We start from the raw sequence: 24,318 nt of genomic DNA on the forward strand, positions 1-24,318 counted from the left end.
ATATAAATAAATAAAGTGTGTTTTCAGAAAAGTTCACCTCTCCAGCTATTTTGAACAATTTGTAGAGTCCTACACAAGAGACCCAACATCAATTAATAGGAGTTCCAGGCAGGAAGAACAGGAAAAAAAAAAAAAAAATAGAAATAAGGACATTTACAAATAAATAAGAAAAATTTCTAGAGATGAAGGATATATGTCTCCATATTAAGGAAGTCCCCAATTGCCCAGTACAATGAATGAAAAAAGACCTATATCAGTAGAAGTAATTGTGCACATGAAGAATAAAGAAAAGATCCTAAAATCTTCCCTAAAAGCAAAATTGCTTTCCTACAAAGCAATTGTACTCAAAATAGCATACGGCTTCTCAATGACAATATGGGTTGCCTGAAAACAGTGGAAGAATATTTTTATAGTTCTAATGGAAAAGGATTTTTATAAAGTCAAAATAATGATAACATTTTATTGCTTTTCAGCTTTTAGATTCAACCCTATAGGCAACATATGGAAGACTAAATTTTGGTTACAGAATAGACCGTAAATGTTATCAACTTTTACAATGTAAATGAAAAAGTACAGATGTTAGAAGTTAAGGAGGGGGAGGAGTTGGAGAAGAACTAAATGGAAGGATAGAGCCATTATTATCCTCATCTGACAAGACAGGCAATCAATAATAATGCCTATAGTTGATGAAATAAAAAATTAGGTGTGGTAATATTTCTTAAGTTACTAGGGAAGTGATGGGTAATATCACTGAATAAATATCTCATTTCTCATTTATTTTAGAGGAAGCAAATTTAGGTAATGTCTAAAATTGATAAATCAAGCATGATAGAAAAAGCATATTTAGAGATATGGAAGTAATCTCAGAAATGTGTAATAAGTGGTTGACTCTTGAGAATGGGTGAAGATAGAATAAATAAGGCGAGGAACTAGTACTCATATTACTTGAATAAAAATTATACATAGGTAGGTTGAATAATAGATTGAAAGACAACTAGACTGGACTCATTTTTTTAAAATAAAAGGCATAGTCAGGCAACATAGAGTTTGTAAGATTGACTGCAAAGAGAGGAAGTCATACAAACAAGGGTAATATCTTGATGGCAGCAGTTACCACAAGGATCTCGGCTCTCCTTTACAAATGTATTGAATTTACTCCGCCCGTAATGCAAGATTTTCTGGATTTAAAGGACTGTTGACCAGATAATGTAAGCAATCATTCTTTTGAGGCAGGAAATTATCTATGTCAGTACAAGAACTTTTAGTATCCATGACAAAGTCAGGGCTACATCATCTAGTTGAATATTCAGACAATCAGAATGAAGCTGACTAGGTCGAGCAAGGAAAAAAAGTAAGTCAGATTGCTCCTCAAGTAAGGCTCCTTCAGGTCCCTCTCCAGAATTTAGGACCAGGACCTGAACATGGTGTTCCCAAAGACCTTAAAGTCTCTATACTAAAATGAATAGGTTCATTGAGTTTGTGTCTCAAATTAGAAGTTCAAAGGCTGTGAGTTTGGGGACTATCAGATTGGGAGTGTATGTCTATAGCATATAATGAATTTGCACAACAATAAGGACCTGGGTGTCAGACAGCCCTGACTGCAAAAACCGACTCCACCTATAACGAAAACCATGCACAGCACTTGACTTTCCTTACTTTGGTCTCTTTGTGGCATAGGAATACAGTGATCCCTCTGTATCTGCAGGGGATTGGTTCCAGGACCCCCACAGATACCAAAATACGCAGATGCTCAAGTACCTTATATAAAATGGTGTAGTATTTGCATATAACCTGTGCACATCCACCTGTATACCTTAAATCATCTCTATATTGCTTATAATACCTAATACAATGTAAATGCTATGTAAATGGTTGCCAGCATGGCAAATTCGGATTTGCTTTTTGAAACTTTCTGGAATTTTTTTCCAAATATTTTTCTTAATGTTTTATTTATTTTAGTTATTTTTGGCTGTGCTGAGTCTTCGTTGCTGCGTGCGAGCTTTCTTCTAGTTGCAGCGAGCGGCGGCTGCTCTTTGTTGCGTTGCGCAGCCTTCTCATTGCAGTGGCTTCTCTTGTTGTGGAGCACGGGCTCTAGGCACGTGGGCTTCCATAGTTGTGGCTCATGGGCTTAGTTGCTCCGCGGCATGTGGGATCTTCCCGGACCAGGGCTCAAACCCGTGGCCCCTGCATTGGCAGGCGGATTCTTAACCACTGTGCCACCAGGGAAGCCCTTTCCAAATACTTTTGATTCATGGTTCGTTGAACCATGGATGTGGATCCCTAGAAGACGAAGGGCTGGCTGCAAGTACACCCACAAGATAAGATATTGTTTAGAAAGATATTCAATAAATGATAGCTATGGCTATTAGTCATAAAGGATACCATAAAATTCTGAAAAATGCTTTCAAATCAAAATACGTTTAACTTAAAATCACAATGAAGTACTACGTTAGACATACTAGGATGGCTATACTCGAAAAGACAGACAATAACAAGATTTGGCAAAGATGTCGAGAAATTAGACCCTTATACACTGTTGGCGAGAATGTAAAATGATGTAGACACTTTGGAAAACAGGTTGGCAGTTCCTTAAAAAGTTAAGCCTAGAGTTACCACGTGACCCAGTAATTCCACTCTAGGTATAACCCAAGAGAACTGAAAAGATATGTGCCCACAAAAACTTGCAAATGAACGTTCATAGTAACGTAATAGCCTAATAGTGGAAACAACCTAAACGTCCATAAGCTGATAAATGGACAAATAAAATGTGGTATATGCATACAACAGATTATTATTTTTAGGCAATAGAAAGAAATGAAGTACTGATATATGTTAAAACATAGATGAATCTTAAAAACTTTGAGCTAAATTAAAGGAGCCAGACGCAAAAAGCTACATATTATATGATTCCATTTATATGAAATGTAAATAAATGTCAGGATAGGCAAATCCATAGAGACATAATCCATAGAGACATAGGCCATAGCGATTGCCAGGGCCTAGGGAGAGGGCAAAATGGGGAGTGACTGCTAATAGGTACAGGGTTTCTTTTCGGAGAGAGAAAAATGTTCTGGAATTAGATGGGGGTGATGATTATACAACTCCGTGAATATATTAAAAACCACTGAATTGTACACTTTAAAATGGTGGATTGTTATCTCATAAATAAGCTATAAAGGAAAAGAATCTAAAAAAAAGAATAGGTTTATATATCAATATATATAATTGAATCACTTTGCTGTATACCTGAAACTAACATGACACTGTAAATCAACTATAGTTCAATAAAAATTTTTTTAAAAGGGTGAATTGTATGATATGTGAATTATATCTCAATAAAACTGTTATAAATTTTATTAAATTTAAAACCAAAATGTTATACAATATTATGTATGCAATGTGTGATTTTTTAAAAAAATGTATAGAATAAAGAAGGAAACAAGGATGAAGGGAGAGTTGCAAATTAACCATGGTTGGTTGTTAATCACTCCAAAAGGCTTAGAAACTATTATTCTAATCTGGATCATCAGAAGATTAGATTCGAAAAGGTGGCATGGAAATGTTTCCAATGAAGTCAGAACTTACTTTTTTTAAATGAAACAAAAGCTAACTTAAAATTTTTTCATGCTTTATTTTGTCTTGTTTTTCTCCTTTTTATTTGAGTTTGAAGTTTAGAATGGCTCAGATTAAATATGATAGGTAAAAAAATTATCTTTGGGAAAATAATATTTATCAAATATTTTCTGCTTTTATATGAGTACCCGTGTATGATATGTAAAAAGTCAAGAAATAGGTGGAGCAAGAACTATAGAATGGAGCCAGGAAAACAATGCTTTTCTTTGAAATAACGAGGATGATTTTAAAACACTGAGTTTGGGACCTGGAAGGCAAACATATCAATTTGGCATTTGAATCCTTTCTCCTCCCAAGCCCATCACATTCTTTTCTCTATCTTCAGGCTAAGGCTGGGTAAAAGGTTCATCAATTCCTGGGTATGATCCAAATTAGATTTGGTTTGTACCTTTGAGAACCTATGATCTAAGTGGTACTTGGCTTAGCTACAGTTCTCAGGACTTAATGCTTATCATTATAATGTTATGGTAACAAAACACTGGCAGATATAAAGGAGTGTCATTTATTCTAGTCATATTAAAGATTTTAGAATAAATTATTCCTTTGTTAGAAAAGTTCTTTGAGGGCAAAGTTTACATAAATCAAAGGTATTATTGTTATAATTTCAAACAGAGTAAATATTCATCTACCCACAATGCTTTAAGTATATGGAGAAGAAATGTAAAGGCCACCTAGGACTCCATTGAGCTCTAAGGAGGGTCAAACTATGTTGCTTTGGATCCTCTTGCTTGTTCTCTGCTTTCTTCAGAAACTGAAGTTCAGAGGCGCCACTGTAATGGCTGGACTAAATTTAAACTCCAGTTTTTTTTTTTTTTTTTTTTTTTTTTTTTTTTTTTAAAGGATTTTCTTATTTATTTATTTATTTATTTATTTTTGGCTGTGTTGGGTCTTCGGTTCGTGCGAGGGCTTTCTCCAGTTGCGGCAAGCGGGGGCCACTCTTCATCGCGGTGCGGGGACCGCTCTTCATCGCGGTGCGCGGGCCTTTCTCTATCGCGGCCCCTCCCATCGCGGGGCACAGGCTCCAGACGCGCAGGCTCAGCAATTGTGGCTCACGGGCCCAGCTGCTCCGTGGCATGTGGGATCTTCCCAGACCAGGGCTCGAACCCGTGTCCCCTGCATTAGCAGGCAGATTCTCAACCACTGCGCCACCAGGGAAGCCCAACTCCAGTTTTTTTACTCCAAGTTCATTACTTTTTCCTGACATCTCCCAGTTTCCTCACATTATTTCAGCTTCTTCTTTGGGACTTCTTGAATTCACTCTAAGTAACATCTCCCTTGGCCAAAAAAAAAAAAAAAAAAAAAAATCATAATAAAATATGCTCTCTTAGGCAAAAAAGAAGGACGTATATTACTTCACATAACTTTAAAATGGGGGTTCATATTGGTTAGGTGAAAAGAACAAACGCAACCATGTCAACTTTAAAGGGGAACAAATAAGTGATTAGATGGTGTATTTGGACTGCTGGACAGGAACAGACATGGGACTTTCTCTTGAGTGATTTATTTTAGTCTTTTATTTAAAGCAGCCCTCATTTTTAGGTTGTTTGATTAACAGCCAAATTAGAAGATCAGCAAATTTCTCAGCGGGCAATTTTAACCTTCCAGAATTGGAAATGCTCTTGCATTTTCACTACCACCTTTAAAAATGAAACCAACCCCTTTTCAGGACACTGGTCCCAAGACAGATCAACCCTAAGACCTCTAAATATATCAGAACCAATTCAACCATACTCTGGGGCGGGGGCGGAGGTGGGGAAAGCAGCATAGTGCCTGGCTCCAACGCATTCTCCCTGCTCTCTTAGGTTAGTTATTTTCTGTTTATCAAATTACTCAGCCAGCTGCCTCAGAACCTATCAAGCAGAATATTCCTTCTCTTCCAGTCACTGTTGGTTTTCATAAATCATACTGTGAGGCTAATGAAACTGGCTTGAAAAAAAAAAAAAAGCAAACAGCCAATAGATTTAACAGTTCCTTGTACAACCATGAACTTTGGCTGACAAGACAAGCATTGAGCTCATAGAGAAATCAGCACTCAGATAGGACCCAGATATGGCCAGAAGAAAAGGGAAAGAAGCCCCATCAAAAGGAACTTGGTTACGTCCTAGGAACCTGAATGTGAAAACACATAGTAAGCGGTAAAGGCCTTGCTCGGCTAGACCACCATGAGTTCCCTGGAGCCCAAAGATAAGAATGATATATGGCCTCGCTTTCTGAGAGGTTGTAGTCGTTTCACTTCCCATCACCCATGCCCCCTTTTTTGAGAGAAGAATGTACAATGCACGTATATTTAGGATTCTCCTTACTTTCAGGAGGTGTGGATGTGGTCCCAGGGAACTACCTCTTCCACCAAATGCAGAGGTTGGGAATATAACCTTTTCTGAGCTGATCTGTGTTCTAGTTCCTGGTCACAATAATCGGTTCAGGCCAATCTGTGCCAACTACCCTAAATTCTGGGACCTCTCTTTGAGATTTCTTTGGGGGAGACTATCTTCTGTTGGACTAAGAGATGTGAGGGAACCTGGAGCTGCCAAGAGGACCCTTGTGGAGCCTGAGGATGGAATCAATGCAGCAGAGTAGAGCTCAGACAGACATGGAAACAGACAGAAGCTGAGTTCCCGTATCATTGTTTGAACCTCAAATCCTGCCCTACCTAACGCCCCTGAATTTCTCAGTTACACAGACCGATAAATTCCCCTTCTCTGTTAAACAAGTTTAAGTTAGGTCCTTCATCACCAGCAACAGAAAGAGTCCAAACTGATATACATTTCATATACACAAATGTCCTTGTGTAAACTATAACACATAAATGCATTCATAATTTCAGCCATTTCTATTGGGAGATAATTTGCAGAATCTGTGAAATAGACATTATTGGATATATACCTAGGACAAATGGAAGCAATTATGTACTTTGTAAAATACCAAACTATGCAACATTACTTTGTTGCACCAGAGCATTATTACAATCAGAACTCCTGCCCAGCATATCATTGACCACCCACTGGGACCACAAGTGAATCTGACCAATCTGAGGTCAGCAATGCTCAGACTGTCACATGCAGAGAGTTGTTTATTTATGTAAGCAATCAAAATCCAGTAATTAAACTGAGTAGTACATGATGTTTCACTTTATAAGCAATGTAAATCAATTTAGAAGTGAATTGCCAATGACTAGAGACTAATAACAAAATAATAAGGTTATACAAAAAAGTTTGAGTGGAAAAAGACCAGAACATTTGATTTGGGTCATGAAAAAAGTCAGAGTCTTCTATGGATTCATTTATGACTTTCTGTCTTAAGTCCTGAATGCTCTGAAGATACCACTAACGGAAGGTAAGGAAAAGGAATATTTATTTCTAAATGTCTGTTGTCAGTCAGGAAGCTTTCTGTAGCACAAACAAAATTTAAACTGGCTTAGAGAATAAGGGAACCTATTGACTCACATAACCAGAAATACTAGAGAGCAAACTTTAGGGTCAGTTTGAGCAAACGGTTTGTAATACCATCAGGGCCATTGCCTCCCATTTTTTGGCAATTCCCTTGACTGTGTCATCCTTCTTTTATCGAGTTTTTAGTTAGGCTGGCTTTCCTGATGGTAGCAAAGTGACTACCAGCAGCTCCCAGGACCAAATGCTTTCTCATTTACCCTGGAGGCAAAAGGGGCTTCCCTTCCTTCCCAGCATAAAACCAAATTACTGTGCTTCACACTGGGATTTTCCCACTGCTGAAAAAAATTACTGTGGCCGGATAAGTTATCACTACAGTAATTTCAGACCTGGAAAATGAGCCTGTACCTGAACCAGTAACATAGACATGGCTAGACTAATGAGGACCCAACTTCAGAGCTAGGAAGAAGTTGAACCCACCAAGCCACATGATTTCTACCCAAAGCAACAGGGTGAAATGGATATTATGGAGGCAACAATTACGTTTTTTACTACCATGTGCCAGACTGAAGCTAACCAACAGGATGGGCTATCTGGGCAGTTGCATAGGGTGCCAACCTACTTGAAGCCCTCACAGGAAATGTACCTAGATGGACAAAGTTGTTCAGGGCCTTCGCATGTGAGGGTCATTAAGCCTCACATAATGCCAGGCTAATTTTCCCATAGGAAAACATGGAAACTAGGGAGAGATGAATTCTCACAACATATCCATCTACTACAATTGTTGCCTAATTTTGCCTTTTTTTTCCCTCAAGGTTATCTCTAATATTTCATAGCATGCTTTCTCCTAAAGTAACAGCACAGTGTGTTAGGGTGTTTGGCCTTATATTAGCACGTCTAACTTCTATTCCAAAGATATTGATTTTCAGGCTCACTTTTTCAGCACTATTATTTGGACCACATTCAAATGAATGCTTAGAAGTCATAACTATCAGATACTAAAAATACTTTAAATCATAATAATGGTGAATGTTAAAATAGAGGCAAAATAGTTACAGTTACCAAGTATTTGGAGCAGACACTTACAGTGTCCCTGGTCACCCCTCCTAAGCCCACTTCTGATTTCCAATGGCAATCGACAGTCTCACCTCAAATACCACCACGTCTTTCCATTTTATATCTCAGGGCCTTCTTTGAAATCTTACACTGCAGCACCTACTTGGCCCATAGCCAAGCAAAGCCAGGAAATATAAGAGTTACTCAATAAATATTTGTTGAAGGAGTAAATGTTGAATGAGTATAATAGATTGCTATTAAACTGCCTTGCCAGTAGACAAACTGCAAGGCTCTTGCCATGCCACGAGGGGCATACATGTTTAGAACCTGAACTACATGGGACATAACAGTAGAACGTTCTGCAGTGATGGAGAGTTTCTACATCAGTGCTGTCCGATACAATAGCTACTACCCACATGAAGTTGTCGAGAACTTGAAAAGTGGCTAGTGTGAGTAAATAGCTACATTTTAAATTTTAATTTAATCTTATTTTATTGAGGTAAAATTGACATATAACATTACAGTAGTTTCAGGTGTACAACATAATGTTTCACTCTTTGTATACATTGCAAAGTGATCACCACAATAAGTCTAGTTACTATCCATCACCATATATAGCTATACAAATTTTTTTTCTTGTGATGAGGGCTTTTAAGATTTACTCTTTTAGCAGCTTTCAAATATGCAATACAGCATTATTAACTTTAGTTATTTAATTTAATTTAAATGAATTTGCCTTTAAATTTAAATAGCTGTATGTGTCCAGTAGCTACCCTATTGGAAAGCACAGGAAAGCACAGGACAGGAAATGCCACGTATAGCCACAAAAGTCCTCTTACTCCTTGCCACACTCAGCCGAGGAAGTATTTATTTAGTAACGGTTCATGGATGCACAAAATTATTAGTCACTTTGGGAAACCCACGTGGCTTGAGTCAGCTCCATGCCAGGCACTGTACAAGGTTTTTCGTTTACTTGACTCAAAGTCAAAACCCAGCAAAAACAGGCAGGTGGAACCAAGAAGCTTGTGTGGTTACCTTGGCTTGTGCTTATGATGAGCTTTGAGCACAGACCTTCAGTACTGGAATTCTTTGTGTTGGCTTAGACAGGTAGAGGAGGATGTGACTGAGAAACAAATGTGGCAGTTTAAATCCAGCCCTTTCAAATGCATTTACATTTAAATAAGAAAACAGCGTTGCTTTAAAACAACCATTCATGTCTAGGAAAACATCTCTGAATCCTTTATTATTAGAAAAATTCCCTTTTCCTAAGAAGAAAAAGGAATCTATATTTTGTGTAGGTATCAGTGTTCAGGTTGCAAAGACCGAACCTCTGGTTTCAAAGAAGTTTCTAAACTTGGCAAGCCCTGTTTCCCATCACTAGTAATAAAAGATACTTTGTATGCATACACCTTGCTCTGTGTGGTTAACAGAGGTCACAGTGGGCAGCAGATGCTCAGGGGTTCTATTCTCAGATCTCTCACTGCCTCAGTCTCTGACCTCAGAAAAGCTGATGTAGATTTAGGCTAAGGGCTCCAGGGTGCACATCAGAATGTTCACTCAGAACTCTAATAGCAGCACTTTTGATTCTGATTTGATGAAACAGGGCAGGGTACAGCCACCTACCATCCTGACCCATCCCCTAGGCTTTCTAGGGACCACTTTCTGACATCACTACCCAAGAGATTCACCTTTTCCTCTTTTCTTCTCCTCTGCATCCCTTTCTCTCCCCACCCTAATTTCCCACAATGGTTGCTTATTACATACCCACTCAGCCAACCAGTTAATAGCAAGGATGACTGTGGTATAATTTCAGATCTTGGAGACACAAATTAATGAAATTCAATCAGGTAAGTCTCAAATACACAGTCTCATTACTTAAACCTGCTTGAAGCAGCTGAGCACCTTGGTGATATTCTTTGTTTGAACCAGAGGACTCAATCTCTGCACAAAAGCAATTATCCCCAAAGCATGAGGATACCTTATGCTCCAGACCCAAATTCTCAGTTTCAATGCATTTCCTACAGCACCCCCTGACCTAGATGCCAATTTGCATCTCTTTATCAAGGTTTCCCCTTCTGGGCCATCTTCTGGATTAAATCTGCTGTAGGTTCCAAGGTTCCAGGTTTAGTAGTTGTGGCACTTTGAGGGTTCAGGAGAGTCTGTCATCCTTATGCAGTTCAAGAACCATGGAGAAGAGGGCAACATGAAACTTCAAGCCAATATCCAAGGGGACGCTTTTAAAATTTAGACTTTTACGATGATGACTTTTACTCTGAGTGATCTGAGTGGCTACTGTAGGGTTTTGAGCAGAGGAATGGTAAAGGAGACTGAACTTTCCCAGGCTTCTTCTGCTGGATTTGGATCTCCAAATGTTACTCATCCCTGTATTTCCCACTGCTGTGTTCTGCCAGTCTGGTGGGAAACCTTATTCTTGCTCTGCCTGCTGGGTTCGCTTCCTCTCCCTCACCATTTACAACAAGCTCTGTCCGTCCAGCTCTGCTCCCAGACTTTTTCTTAGCCAGGTGGGCTCTCTACCTGCTGACCCCAGTTTCTCTTTTATTGGCTCCTCCGTGGCAGCCAACAGAGCCAGGCCGGCTCCTTACTAACATCAACAATGTAATAGTTTATCATCTGAAAGCAGTATTGCATTCTGTATGTGTTTGACTTCACATAGAAGTTTCACTTTTTTCTCAGAGATGCCCCAGGTCAGGGTGACCCACATCTGTGAGCGGTCCCTCTCCCACACTGGTACCTTGACTCTGCTCAGCTTGTCATCCTGCTTCTCACCTTTACAGTCTGCTTCACAAGGACATGCCCACACTTTACCGTATGTGAATCACTGCCTTTTGGTTATCAATTAGAAACATTTAGCTCGAGGCTGGGCATACACACACCTGGCGGCAGAGGTGAAGACCTCGAGTCCCTTGTGTACTCCAATGGTGGCCCTCCTCGAGTCAGCAGATCAGCATCACCTGGGAGCATGTTAAAAATGCAGCAGCTCAGACTTCGCCCCAGACCTAGTAAATCAAAATCACCATGTTTAGCAAGATCCCTAGGTGATTTGCAAGCACATTAAAGGTTGAGAAGCCACGCAATTAGTAGAGGCGACTGGGGAAAAACTGAGTGCCCTCCTGAAACTTGTTTTTCACCTTGGTCACTTTGGCGTTCTCATTCTGAGTGTTTCATCCCAAAGGCTGAGGGATTTGAATGTATCACGCAGGTTTCGTGCAGTAAAACGGTAAAATGCCCCATAGGGAAACTTTTTCTTGGGGTTGGCTATCATGTTGTTTTTCTTGGAGTATCCAGGAGTAAAATTTCAAAGAACCACACCAGGATAAGCCATGTGGCTGACAGGGTCTTGGTGCTCTGGCCTGGTGTGCTGGAGGAGGGAGAGCCAAGTTCAGGACATTGGTCCACCAGAGACTTCCCAGCCCCACGTAGTATCAATCAGCGAGAGCGCTCCCAGAGATCTCCGTCTCAATGCTAAGACCCAGCTCCACCCAACAGCCAGCAAGCTCCACTGCTGGATGCTCCATGCCAAACAACTAAGAAGACAGGAACACAACCCCACCCATTAGCATAGAGGCTGCCTAAAATCATACTAAGTTCATAGACACCCCAAAACACACCACTGGACACAGCCCTGCCCACTAGAAAGAAAAGATCCAGCCCCACCCACTAGAACACAGGCACCAGTCCCCTCCACCAGGAAGCCTACACAAGCCACTGAATCAACCTCACCCACTGGTGGCAGACACCAAAACAATGGGAACTATGAATGTGCAGCCTGCGAAAAGGAGACCCCAAACACTGTAAGTCAAGCAAAATGAGAAGACAGAGAAATACGTAGCAGATGAAGGAGCAAGGTAAAAACCCACCAGAACAAACAAATGAAGAGGAAATAGGCAGTCTCCCTGAAAAAGAATTCAGAGTAATGATAGTAAAGATGATTCAAAATCTTGGAAACAGAAAGGAGAAAATACCAGAAACAATGATGAACAACACAATAAATAAAATTAAAAATTCTCTCGAGAGAAGGAATAGCAGAATAACTAAGGCAGAAGAACAGATAAGTGACCTGGAAGATAAAATAGTGGAAATAACTACCACAGAGCAGAATACAGAAAAAAGAATGAAAAGAATTGAGGACAGTTTCAGGGACCTCTGGGACAACATTAAATGCACCAACATTTGAATTATAGGGGTCCCAGAAAAAGAAGAGAAAAAGTAAGGGTCTAAGAAAATATTTGAAGAGATATAGTTGAAAAGTTCCCTAACATGGGAAAGGAAATAATCAATCAAGTCCAGGAAGCACACAGAGTCCCCTACAGGATAAATCCAAGAAGAAACACACCAAGACACATATTAATCAAACTATCAAAAATTAAATACAAAGAAAAAACATTAAAAGCAGCAAGGGAAAAGCAACAAATAACATACAAGGGAATCCCCATGAGGTTAAGAGCTGATCTTTCAGCAGAAACTCTGCAAGCCAGAAGGGAGTAGCAGGACATATTTAAAGCCATGAAAGGGAAAAACCTACAACCAAGATTACTCTACCCAGCAAGGATCTCATTCAGATTTCATGGAAAAATTAAAACCTTTACAGAAAAGCAAAAGTTAAGAGAGTTCAGCACCACCAAACCAGCTTTACAACAAATGCTAAAGGAACTTCTCTAGGCAGGAAACACAAGAGAAGGAAAAGACCTACAAAAACAAACCCAAAACAATTAAGAAAATGGTAACAGGAATGTACATATCGATAATTACCTTAAATGTAAATGGATTAAATACTCCCACCAAAAGACATAGACTGGCGGAATGGATACAAAAACAAGACCCATATATATGCTGTCTACAAGAGACCCACTTCAGACCTAGGGACACGTAGAGACTGAAAGTGAGGAGATGGAAAAAGATATTCCATGCAAATGGAACTCAAAAGAAAGCTGGAGTAGCAATTCTCATATCAGACAAAATAGACTTTAAAATAAAGACTATTACAAGAGACAAAGAAGGACACTACATAAGGACCAAGGGGTCAATCCAAGAAGATATAACAATTGTAAATATTTATGCACCTAACATAGGAGCACCTCAATACATAAGGCAAATGCTAACAGCCATAAAAGGGGAAACTGACAGTAACACAGTAATAGTAGGCAACTTTAACACCCCACTTTCACCATTGGACACATCATCCAAAATGAAAACAAATAAGGAAACACAAGCTTTAAATGACACATTAAACAAGATGGACTTAATTGATATTTATAGGACATTCCATCCAAAAACAACAGAATACACTTTCTTCTCAAGTGCTCATGGAACATTCTCCAGGATAGATCATAACTTGGGTCACAAATCAAGCCCTGGCAAATTTAAGAAAACTGAAACCATTTCTGACCACAGCGCTATGAGACTAGATATCAATTACAGAAAAAAAATTTGTAAAAAATACAAACACATGGAGGCTAAATAATATGCTACAAATAACCAAGAGATCACTGAAGAAATCAAAGAGGAAATCAAAGAATACCTACAAACAAATGACAATGAAAACACGACGACCTAAAACCTATGGGATGCAGCAAAAGCAGTTCTAAGAGGGAAGTTTATAGCAATACAAGCCTACCTTAAGAAACAAGAAACACCTCAAATAAACAACCTAACCTTATACCTAAAGCAATTAGAGAAAGAGGAACAAAAAAACCCCACAGTTAGCAGAAGGAAAGAAATCATAAAGATCAGATCAGAAAGAAATGAAGGACACGATAGCAAAGATCAATAAAACTAAAAGCTGGTTCTTTGAGAAGATAAACAAAATTGATAAACCATTATCCAGACTCATCAAGAAAAAAAGGGAGAAGACTCAAATCAACAGAATTCAAAATGAAAAAGGAAAAGTAACAACTGACAATGCAGAAATACAAAGGATCATGAGAGACTAGTACAAGCAACTATACGCCAAAAAACTGGACAACCTGGAAGAAATGGACAAATTCTTAGACAAGCACAACCTTCTGAGATTGAACCAGGAAGAAATAGAAAATATAAACAGACCAATCACAAGCACTGAAATTGAAACTGTGATTTAAAATCTTCCAACAAACAAAAGCCCAGGACCAGATTGCTTCACAGGCAAATGCTATCAAACTTTTAGAGAAGAGCTAACACCTATCCTTCTCAAACTCTTCCAAAATATAGCAGAGGGAGGAACACTCCCAAACTCATTCTACAAGGCCTCCATCACCCTGATACCAAAATCAGACAAAGATGTCACAAAGAAAGAAAACTACAGGCCAATATCACTGATGAACATAGATGCAAATATCCTCAACAAAATACTAGCAAACAGAATCCAACAGCACATTAAAAGGATCATACACCATGATCAAGTGGGGTTTATCCCAGGAATGCAACGATTCTTCAATATACGCAAATTAATCAATGTGATACACCATATTAACAAATTGAAGGAGAAAAACCATATGGTCATCTCAATAGATGCAGAAAAAACTTTCGACAAAATTCAACACCCGTTTATGATAAAAACTCTCCAGAAAGTAGACATAGAGGGAATCTACCTCAACATAATAAAGGCCATATATGACAAACCCATAGCCAACATTGTTTGCAATGGTGAAAAACTGAAAGCATTTCCTCTAAGATCAGGAACAAGACAAGGTTGCCCACTCTCACCACTATTATTCAACATAGTTCTGGAAGTTTTAGCCACAGCAATCAGAGAAGAAAAAGAAATAAAAGTAATCCAAATCGGAAAAGAAGTAAAGCTGTCACTGTTTGTAGATGACATGATACTATATATAGAGAATCCTAAAGATGCTACTAGAAAACTACTAGAGCTAATCAATGAATTTGGCAAAGTAACAGGATACAAAATTAATGCACAGAAATCTCTTGCATTCCTATACACTAATGATGAAAAATCTGAAAGAGAAATTAAGGAAACACTCCCATTTACCACTGCAACAAAAAGAATAAAATACCTAGGAATAAACCCACCTAAGGAGACAAAAGACCTGTACGCAGAAAACTATAAGACACTGACGAAAGAAATTAAAGATGATACAAATAGATGGAGAGATATACCATGTTCTTGGATTGGAAGAATCAACATTGTGAAAATGACTCTACTACCCAAGGCAATCTACAGATTCAATGCAATCCCTATCAAACTACCACTGGCATTGTTCACAGAATTAGACCAAAAAATTTCACAATTTGTATGGAAACACAAAAGACCCCAAATAGCCAAAGCAATATTGAGAAAGAAAAATGGAGCTGGAGGAATCAGGCTCCCTGGCTTCAGACTATACTACAAAGCTACAGTAATCAAGACAGTATGGCACTGGCACAAAACCAGAATATAGATCAATGGAACAGGACAGAAAGCCCAGAGATAAACCCACACACATATGGTCCCCTTATCTTTGATAAAGGAGGCAAGAATATACAATGGAGAAAAGACAGCCTCTTCACATTAATCATTAGAGAAATGCAAATCAAAACTACAATGAGATATCATCTCACACCAGTCAGAATGGCCATCATCAAAAAATCTAGAAACAATAAATGCTGGAGAGGGTGTGGAGAAAAGGGAACACTCTTGCACTGGTGGTGGGAATGTAAATTGATACAGCCACTATGGAGAACAGTATGGAGGTTCCTTAAAAAACTAAAAATAGAACTACCATACGACCCAGCAATCCCACTACTGGGCATATACCCTGAGAAAACCATAATTCAAAAATAATCATGTACCAAAATGTTCATTGCAGCTCTATTTACAATAGCCAGGACATGGAAGCAACCTAAGTGTCCATCATCGGATGAATGGATAAAGAAGATGTGGCACATATATACAATGGAATATTACTCAGCCATAAAAAGAAATGAAATGGAGGTATTTGTAGTGAGGTGGATGGAGTTAGAGTCTGTCATACAGAGTGAAGTAAGTCAGAAAGAGAAAAACAAATACAGTATGCTAACACATATATATGGAATCTAAGGGGAAAAAAAAATTTCATGAAGAACCTAGTGGCAAGACGGGAATAAAGACACAGACCTACTAGAGAATGGACTTGAGGATATGGGGAGGGGGAGGGGTGAGATGTGACAGGGTGAGAGAGTGGCATGGACATATATACACTACCAAATGTAAAATAGATAGCTAGTGGGAAGCAGCCACATAGCACAGGGAGATCAGCTCGGTGCTTTGTGACCACATAGAGGGGTGGGATAGGGAGGGTGGGAGGGAGGGAGATGCAAGAGGGAAGAGATATGGGAACATATGTATATGTAGAACTGATTCACTTTGTTATAAAGCAGAAACTAACACACCATTTTAAAGCAATTATACTCCAATAAAGATGTTTAAAAAATAAATAAATAAATAAAGTATATAATTCAAAAAAAAAAAAAAAAGACAGCCTCTTCAATAAGTGGTGCTGGGAAAACTGGACAACTCCATGTTAAAGAATGAAATTAGAACACTCCCTAACACCGCATACAAAAATAAACTCAAAATGGATTGAAGACCTAAATGTAAGACCAGACACTATCAAACTCTTACAGGAAAACATAGGCAGAACACTCTATGACATAAAGCACAGCAAGCTCCTTTTTGACCCACCTCCTAGAGAAATGGAAATAAAAACAAAAATAAACAAATGGGACCTAATGAAACTTAAAAGCTTTTGCACAGCAAAGGAAACCATAAACAAGACGAAAAGACAACCCTCAGAATGGGAGAAAATATTTGCAAGTGAAGCAACTGACAAAGGATTAATCTCCAAAATATGCAAGCAGCTCATGCAGCTCAATATCAAAAAAACAAACAACCCAATCCAAAAATGGGCAGAAGACCTAAATAGACATTTCTCCAAAGAAGATGTATGGATTGCCAACAATCACATGAAAGGATGCTCAACATGACTAATCATTAGAGAAATGCAAATCAAAACTACAATGAGGTATCACCTCACACCAGTCAGAATGGCCATCATCAAAAATTCTACAAACAATAAATGCTGGAGAGGGTGTGGAGAAAAGGGAACACTCTTGCACTGGTGGTGGGAATGTAAATTGATACAGCCACTATGGAGAACAGTATGGAGGTTCCTTAAAAAACTAAAAATAGAACTACCATACAACACAGCAATCCCACTACTGGGCATATACCCTGAGAAAACCATAATTCAAAAAGAATCATGCACCACAATGTTCATTGTAGCTTTATTTACAATAGCCAGGACATGGAAGCAACCTAATTGTCCATCGACAGATGAATGGTTAAGAAGATGTGGCACATGTATACAATGGAATATTACTCGGCCATAAAAAGAAATGAAATTGAGTTATTTGTAGTGAGGTGGACGGACCTAGAGTCTGTCATACAGAGTGAAGTACGTCAGAAAGAGAAAAACAAATACCGTATGCTAACAAATATATATGGAAACTAAAAAAAAGAAAAAAAAAAGGTTCTGATGAACCTAGGGGCAGGACAGGAATAAAGACACAGACGTAGAGAATGGACTTGAGGACGGGGGAGGGGGAAGGGCAAGCTGGGACGAAGTGAGAGTGTCATGGACATACAGACACTACCAAACGTAAAATAGATAGCTAGTGGAAAGCAGCCGTATAGCACAGGGAGATCAGCTCGGTGCTTTGTGACCACCTAGAGGGGTGGGACAGGGAGGGTGGGAGTGAGACGCAAGAGGCAGGGGATACGGGGATATATGTATACACACAGCTGATTCACTTTGTTATACAGCAGAAACTAACACAACATTGTAAAGTAATTATACTCCAATAAAAATATTTTTTAAAAATTAACTCTTTTTGAGAAAATTGTAGAAAACCTGGAAAATACAGATAGGCTTAAATGGGAAAAAATACTTGCAAACATCTATAATCCCACTAACCAAGTATAAGTACATTTTCCAAAATGTTATATATATATGGTTTGTTTTACAAAATTACAATATGTTATGTATATCAATATTTGTATTCTGTTTTGTTCCCTTCAAGTTATATAATAAGCATTTCCTCATCCATTTAAAGAAATAATTTTTAGTGGCTGCATTGGATTCCACTCTGTGATTGTATCATTATTTAGTCAATTTCCTACTTAAGCATTCTGATTGTTTCCAAGCTTTTGATGTTATAAACATGCTAAAAGAAGTGATCTATATATAAATATCTGAATGGTTCGCTGACTACTTCATTCTATTACATCACTGAGTCACGGGCTAAAAGAATATTTAAGGCAGGCTGAGACTCTCTAAATGAAGACTCCAAATTCAAATGGGAGTGAACAGAGTCACAGAGCATTGTCCAGTCCCCTCAGAATCCCTTGACCTTGGGCAGGAAGTGAAGTTTGGGGGGCATTCTAGGAACCCCTAGGTAAGTAAAGCTTTTAATTATTTAAACTGATTTCTGAAGACCTGCACCTGCTAGAGCATATTAATCAATGTTGATGAAGTAGTTTCAGCTCTCAGGGATAGCAGATGGATAAACACACCTCTCCTCACACGATTGCTGGCTTCAAGTTCTCCTTTAAAGTGAGCAATGGGCATCAGGCAAAACGGTAATCGTCGTTGAACCCCCCTCTCTCAGCCCACAAAGTGAGACACCAATTCACCTTTGTTCTGATTCCTAATTAAATTCTGAGGTTATACTAATTCTGAAGAGCAAGCTATTCAATGGCAATGAGAAACCTGTAAAGCATTAATACTATATAGATCCAGGGATGGGTGCAAACAGCAAACTGCTCAAGTACTTGCCACATCAGCAAAACAAGGAGAGTAGGATTTTATGCAGACACATCAAATCAGAGAACCAGAGAAAAACCAGTGATTTTTCTCCCTTGAATTTTGTATGACAATCATCTTCTGAGTGATTACCACCATATATTGATTCTCAAAATACATACGCTGCAATGTAAGTCAGACTATTTACCTCTTTCAGATAAGGCAATGCATACAAACAGATTATTTCATTTGTCCCACATCATCTATCTGACCTAGATTCATTTCCTTCAACTTTTATATGAATACCTCCTATGAGTCTTGTTGGGAGATTTGCAAGGCTGATTAACACAGGATCTCTGACTTGAGGAAGGCAAAGTCTAGTCATGAAAGCAAAAGTTCTGATAATGCGTCCAAGTGTACTTAGGGAAAAATAGAAGCAGCAATATATTTAGAAGGAAGTAAGTTAAACAAAGCCTTGGCGTCAACATTTGTGGGTAGGCAAAAACTACAAATGCACCAGGAATATGATACCTGAAAAAATAAATAAATAAATGTGGATCTAACACACAAATTCAGTCTCACTATTGTACCCTGGAAATCAGATGCATTTACACCCAAATCAAAGTCTGTAAAAATAACTATTTTTTGGATCCTTTTTCAATGTAATAATTACTCTTCATAAAAGCTCACAGTAAACATCAATTTCCATGTAATTAAAATCAGTGCCTTTGTTCATGTAACAGGATAATGCCATCATATAACATGCTGATCCAAGAAGGACAGATTGAAATGGGCAGATCTGTATATACAAATGCCTTAGGGAAACAGTCAACTCTAGCTAATTCAATGATAGATTAGAGTTTATGTATTATCTAGACACTTTTTTTTTCCTCTTCCCTGTTCTCTCCCTCAGGATGCTTGACCTTTCCCATTTGCTATTTACTACTTTCAACTGGGCTTGTAGAGCGGCAGAAAGGTGAGGTCAAACATCAGTGTTGTAACTCCATAGAAGTTCTAATGAAAGGGTTTGATAGAAGATAATACTGAAGTATACACAATAGTATTAAATAAAGTTTAGAAATTACCAGAGAATTTTAATTATCTTTGACACTTCCAGGCCTTTTTACCTGTAGAATGGAAAATAAGCTATTGCTGTCACAAAATATGAATAAGCTTGAGTTTTCCAAATTTTTTAAGTGTCTAATCACTATTCAAATGTAAGTTGCTTGTCATATTTTTAGAGGGATCCACAAGTCCAGGGCCCATGCTAAGCTTTAAAACACTGAGTGACTCCTTGTCACTCGGTTCAGACTGAGGCCTCCTGGCCCGCTGCTCTGTGGCTGGTCCTGTCCTCAGTAAGATGCTCATGAATTCTGTGGCCAACAGAGCAAATTGCTGGGAACTTCTTGCCAGGTGTTCTTTCCTTAGTGGAACAACAAAGATTTCCCATGAATAACTGTCCCTGTGTATACTATAAAATATACCATATGTACAGCTCTGTGTAAGAATCCAGCATGGCTCTGGGCATGGTGAGATGCTCAAAATGCCTTTTCCAAACCTGAAAGATGCTCAAAAATACCTTCTCTTAAATTATTTCATGTCATCACACTCATAGGAAGCATTCACATTTTTATTGCATGCTCAAGTAAACGGGAGGGGATTTGAGGACACCTGTACGGGGCTTGATAGAAAAAGTAATTATGTTTTCTTTATATTAAAGAATTATAAAAATAAAATATAAAGTAATTAAAGAACATATTAAATACTGCAATTGTATAAAATTTTCCAAATAAAATATTTTCAAATTAAAAAAATAAAATTGAGTGAATGTCACTGTCATGGAACATTTTCATGCAATAATGGTCTCCCGGCTGCTGGATAACTGCTGAAGCAAATCCACTGATGAGAAATAAATGGGGAAGCAAAGCAGTGTGTACTTCCAGGGCTAGAAATACTGACCCTTTCAAGGCACTCAATCATTCTGACTTTGTTTCTATGTATCAGGAAGTGAGTGATAAAGAATGAATCCTGTTAGGTCAATAGATGCTGGCAGGATCCACAGATGCTTTTGCATCATACTCTTACTTGATGACTGCTGTCAAGAAGGCTGGCTTATAAAGCAGAACCACGGCGAGAGCAGCACCCCTGCCAGTGAGAAGGCAGTTTGCTCTGGCTGGATCATCTATTTTATATTATACATCAATTTTTATTCATCTTCATTTCTTTTTTTTTTTTTTTAAACAGTACTCTTTTTTTTTTAATTTATTTATTTATTTTTGGCTGTGTTGGGTCTTCGTTTCTGTGCGAGGGCTTTCTCCAGTTGCGGCGAGCGGGAGCCACTCTTCATCACGGTGCGCGGGCCTCTCACTATCGCGGTCTCTCTTGTTGCGGAGCACAGGTTCTAGACGCGCAGGCTCAGTAGTTGTGGCTCACGGGCCCAGCTGCTCCACGGCATGTGGGATCTTCCCAGACCAGGGCTCGAACCCGTGTCCCCTGCATTGGCAGGCAGATTCTCAACCACTGCGCCACCAGGGAAGCCCCTCATCTTCATTTCTGATGCTATCTCTGGTTGAAGAAACAAGGCTCAGCAATTTGGGATCACCTAGCCATCTGAATCAACTGTCACAATACAGGTATGAGAGTTTCATATATATAAGCTGACACTTTACTTCTTCAAGGGAATGATTCTTATTGTGCTTAATCAAAGAGTGAGTTACTGTGTCTCACGCATTCATTGCTAGAACTTAATGTACTATGACTCAAAGGTTCATCTCTACCCCATGGAGCCATTCACTTCATGTTAGTTGGCGGTCCACCCAAGAAAACGAAATTCCTGCCTCAGCATTGTCTTGCAAAGTAAATCTGGAGTGTATGCCTACAGTTCCCACTTCATTCACTTTGTAATCTTAGAAAGGAAAGGAACACATTTCCTTTCCCCCCACATTGTCAAACTCAGACTTCATAACAGACCTACAGCATTGTCATATAATTCCAATATCTCAAACACACAAACAAAAAAGCACTCCCAGAATCTTGGGGGTTGGGGAGAGAAAGACTTCAAAAGAAGTCCTTAAAGCAAATTTTTATGTTTTGCTCACTCACCAGCTGTTCCCATTTCCTTTTTCCCTTGCTGCCTTCTACTACATAGCCACTACTTCTTCAGCCTCGCTTGAAGCTGAGTGTGGTCATGTGACACAATGCTGGCCAATGAGAACCAAATGGAAGTGTGAACCATTAACATGTTTAATTATCTTCAATGAAAGAAAGAAAGGAAGAAAGAGAGAGAGAATGGAAGAAAATAGAAAAAAAAGAAAATATTCTTCCCTTCATCCTGTGTCTCTTTATATATATCTTCCTCTTCTCTCCGTCAATATTCTGGAAAGAGTAGACATCCTCCCCGAGTAGACTTACCCAGCATTCATCTCCTCCTGCCTCAGCTTCCAGTTTGGGATCCACTCCTTTCCTGAGAGTCCTGTGCTTGTGGGAAGTTGACCCTATTCCCAGACGTGGACTCAGCCTCCTTGCTAAAGTAACTGGTTCAGATAAACTGGTCTAGGCAAATTTGAAATTTTCCTGGCCATGGGGATTAGGTCATGAATTGGCCGAAATAACTTGGTTTTCTTTCTCTTCTAGGAAAGCCTCCAAAAGGTCACCCACACTTTCTCTTTCTGGATCTTGTGTTTTTCTGAGGAGAGGCCTGAAACTGCTGCAGTCATTTTGTCACCAGAAAGAAAACCAGACCTGAAATAATCTGACACTATGGAAAGCAAAAATACAAGATGATAATAAACTTGATTTTAAACAAATTTCCATGTACTTTACTAACTTTGCTGCACCCCACAGCTTGTAGGATCTTAGTTCCCTGACCAAGGATCGAACCCATGCCCCCTGCAGTAGAAGCACAGAGTCCTAACCACTGGACCACCAGGGAATTCCTGATAATAAACTTTTTAAATGACACTATTAAGCCTAACACCTGCCCTCCTCTGAATTTTCCAGGTATGTGAGGCAATGAACTTCTTTATTATTTGAATTCAATTTTCTGTTATTGGACACCAAAAATATTTTAAAGGAAAAACTCCACATCATAAGGGGTTTTTATAGTACAACCTAAATATGTTCTTTATCTACCGCCTTCTCTCCTTCCTCAATTGTCATTGCCTATGTTTAAGCCTTATCACCTTCCTCCTTAATTTTACCATATAATACTTAGCAAGTTTCTTTGACTTTAATTTCTCTTCCATTCAATCTGTTGATTACGTAGCCATCAGATACTCATTTTAATACAGAAATCTGATCATCACAGTCCCTTCCCCAGGACTCTTCACATGCATTCCCATTGTGCACAAGATAAAATCTAAATCCTTGATCCTGGTATGCAAAGTCCTTCAAGATCTCACCCTTACTTGCCTATCCAGTCTCATCACTAACCATTCTCTCTGCCCCCATCTCTCCCAACACACAATATAGGGATACATTACATTCTCGAAATTCTGAATTACATGTAGTTCTTAAACATATGTACCTCTCTTCTGTTTTGGTGATTGCTCATCTGCAATTCCCTCTGTTGGAATTGTAGAACTCTTTCCCACTGCTTGTCCAATGGGTAAATTAATGTTCATCCTAGCCCAACCTCTTCTATAAAGCTTACTCTAATTTCTCCATAGTATCCATATATGACTATTTTCATACAAGACCAAGTTCTTTGAAGACAGGGACTATGTTTAATTCATCTTTATAACCTTGTTTCTTAGCAGTATCTGACATCATAGGTCCTCTATGTTTGAATAAATGCAAATCATAAATGAATGAATCAAATGCAAAGACTGAAATCTTACTTGGATTATCGGTTCTTCTACATGATAGCTAATTAAAATAATAACCATTAATACATTGACTAAGCCATTCAGATGCCTTCTCCAGAGCCTTAGTCCCTGAGAGGTATTTTCATAACTGTAGCAGATATTGTTTTTGTCTTCCTGGAATGCTTTCCTACTACTCGTCCTTCTTCTAGAATTACTTCTTGATCTTGACCAGTGAGGCAAATATATTATCCTGGACCAGCTTTTGTTTCTTTTTTTTTTCCTGTGGGCCAGTTTTTCTCTTCCAAGAATTTGACTCTTGAGCAGACACCTCTAGGACCTACCTGAGTCAGCTGATGGAAACATACTTGATAACCATACCTGTGAATTTCTAAGGCTGAGAAATCTGAAGCTATCTTGGTTCTTGTCCTTCCCAAAACTTTCTAAAGTTTGGTTCTGTACTTCTATTCTGTGGCCTACCTCCACTGTCCTTCTAATAAATATCCTTTTGTTGTTAAAAAAGAATTGGTTCTGTTTCTTGTAGTCACAGAATTTTAGCTGATGGTGCTTTTTTGATGCATGATAATTTAGGGCTTTCATACTATAAAGTAACATAAAAGGAATACGTATTATTGTTGATCAATAAGTCGGGTTATTTCCCACTAT

At 38.7% G+C, this 24,318-nt stretch overlaps 1 protein-coding gene across 3 annotated transcripts in view; it reads right to left on the reverse strand.

Annotated features, from left to right (window-relative positions):
• The window catches only part of MRPL1 (mitochondrial ribosomal protein L1), a 134,591-nt gene that overhangs the window by 29,735 nt on the left and 80,538 nt on the right, over positions 1 to 24,318 (reverse strand). Inside the window, exons 10-11 of one of the 3 annotated variants that reach the window (XM_007165587.2) lie at positions 10,970 to 11,092; positions 8,881 to 9,198 (exon numbers count right to left, since the gene is read on the reverse strand). The exons of 1 other annotated variant lie outside the window; for it this stretch is intronic. In XM_007165587.2, coding sequence (XP_007165649.2) covers positions 9,149 to 9,198; positions 10,970 to 11,092 — 173 coding nt within the window. In that variant the 3' untranslated portion in view covers positions 8,881 to 9,148. Of the gene's footprint in view, positions 1 to 8,880; positions 9,199 to 10,969; positions 11,093 to 24,318 lie in introns of those variants that run through there. One more of the 3 variants, XM_057546838.1, reaches the window with a different exon arrangement.

The sequence above is a fragment of the Balaenoptera acutorostrata genome, chromosome 5 (assembly GCF_949987535.1).
Source record: "Balaenoptera acutorostrata chromosome 5, mBalAcu1.1, whole genome shotgun sequence".
NCBI classification, from domain to species: Eukaryota; Metazoa; Chordata; class Mammalia; order Artiodactyla; family Balaenopteridae; genus Balaenoptera; species Balaenoptera acutorostrata.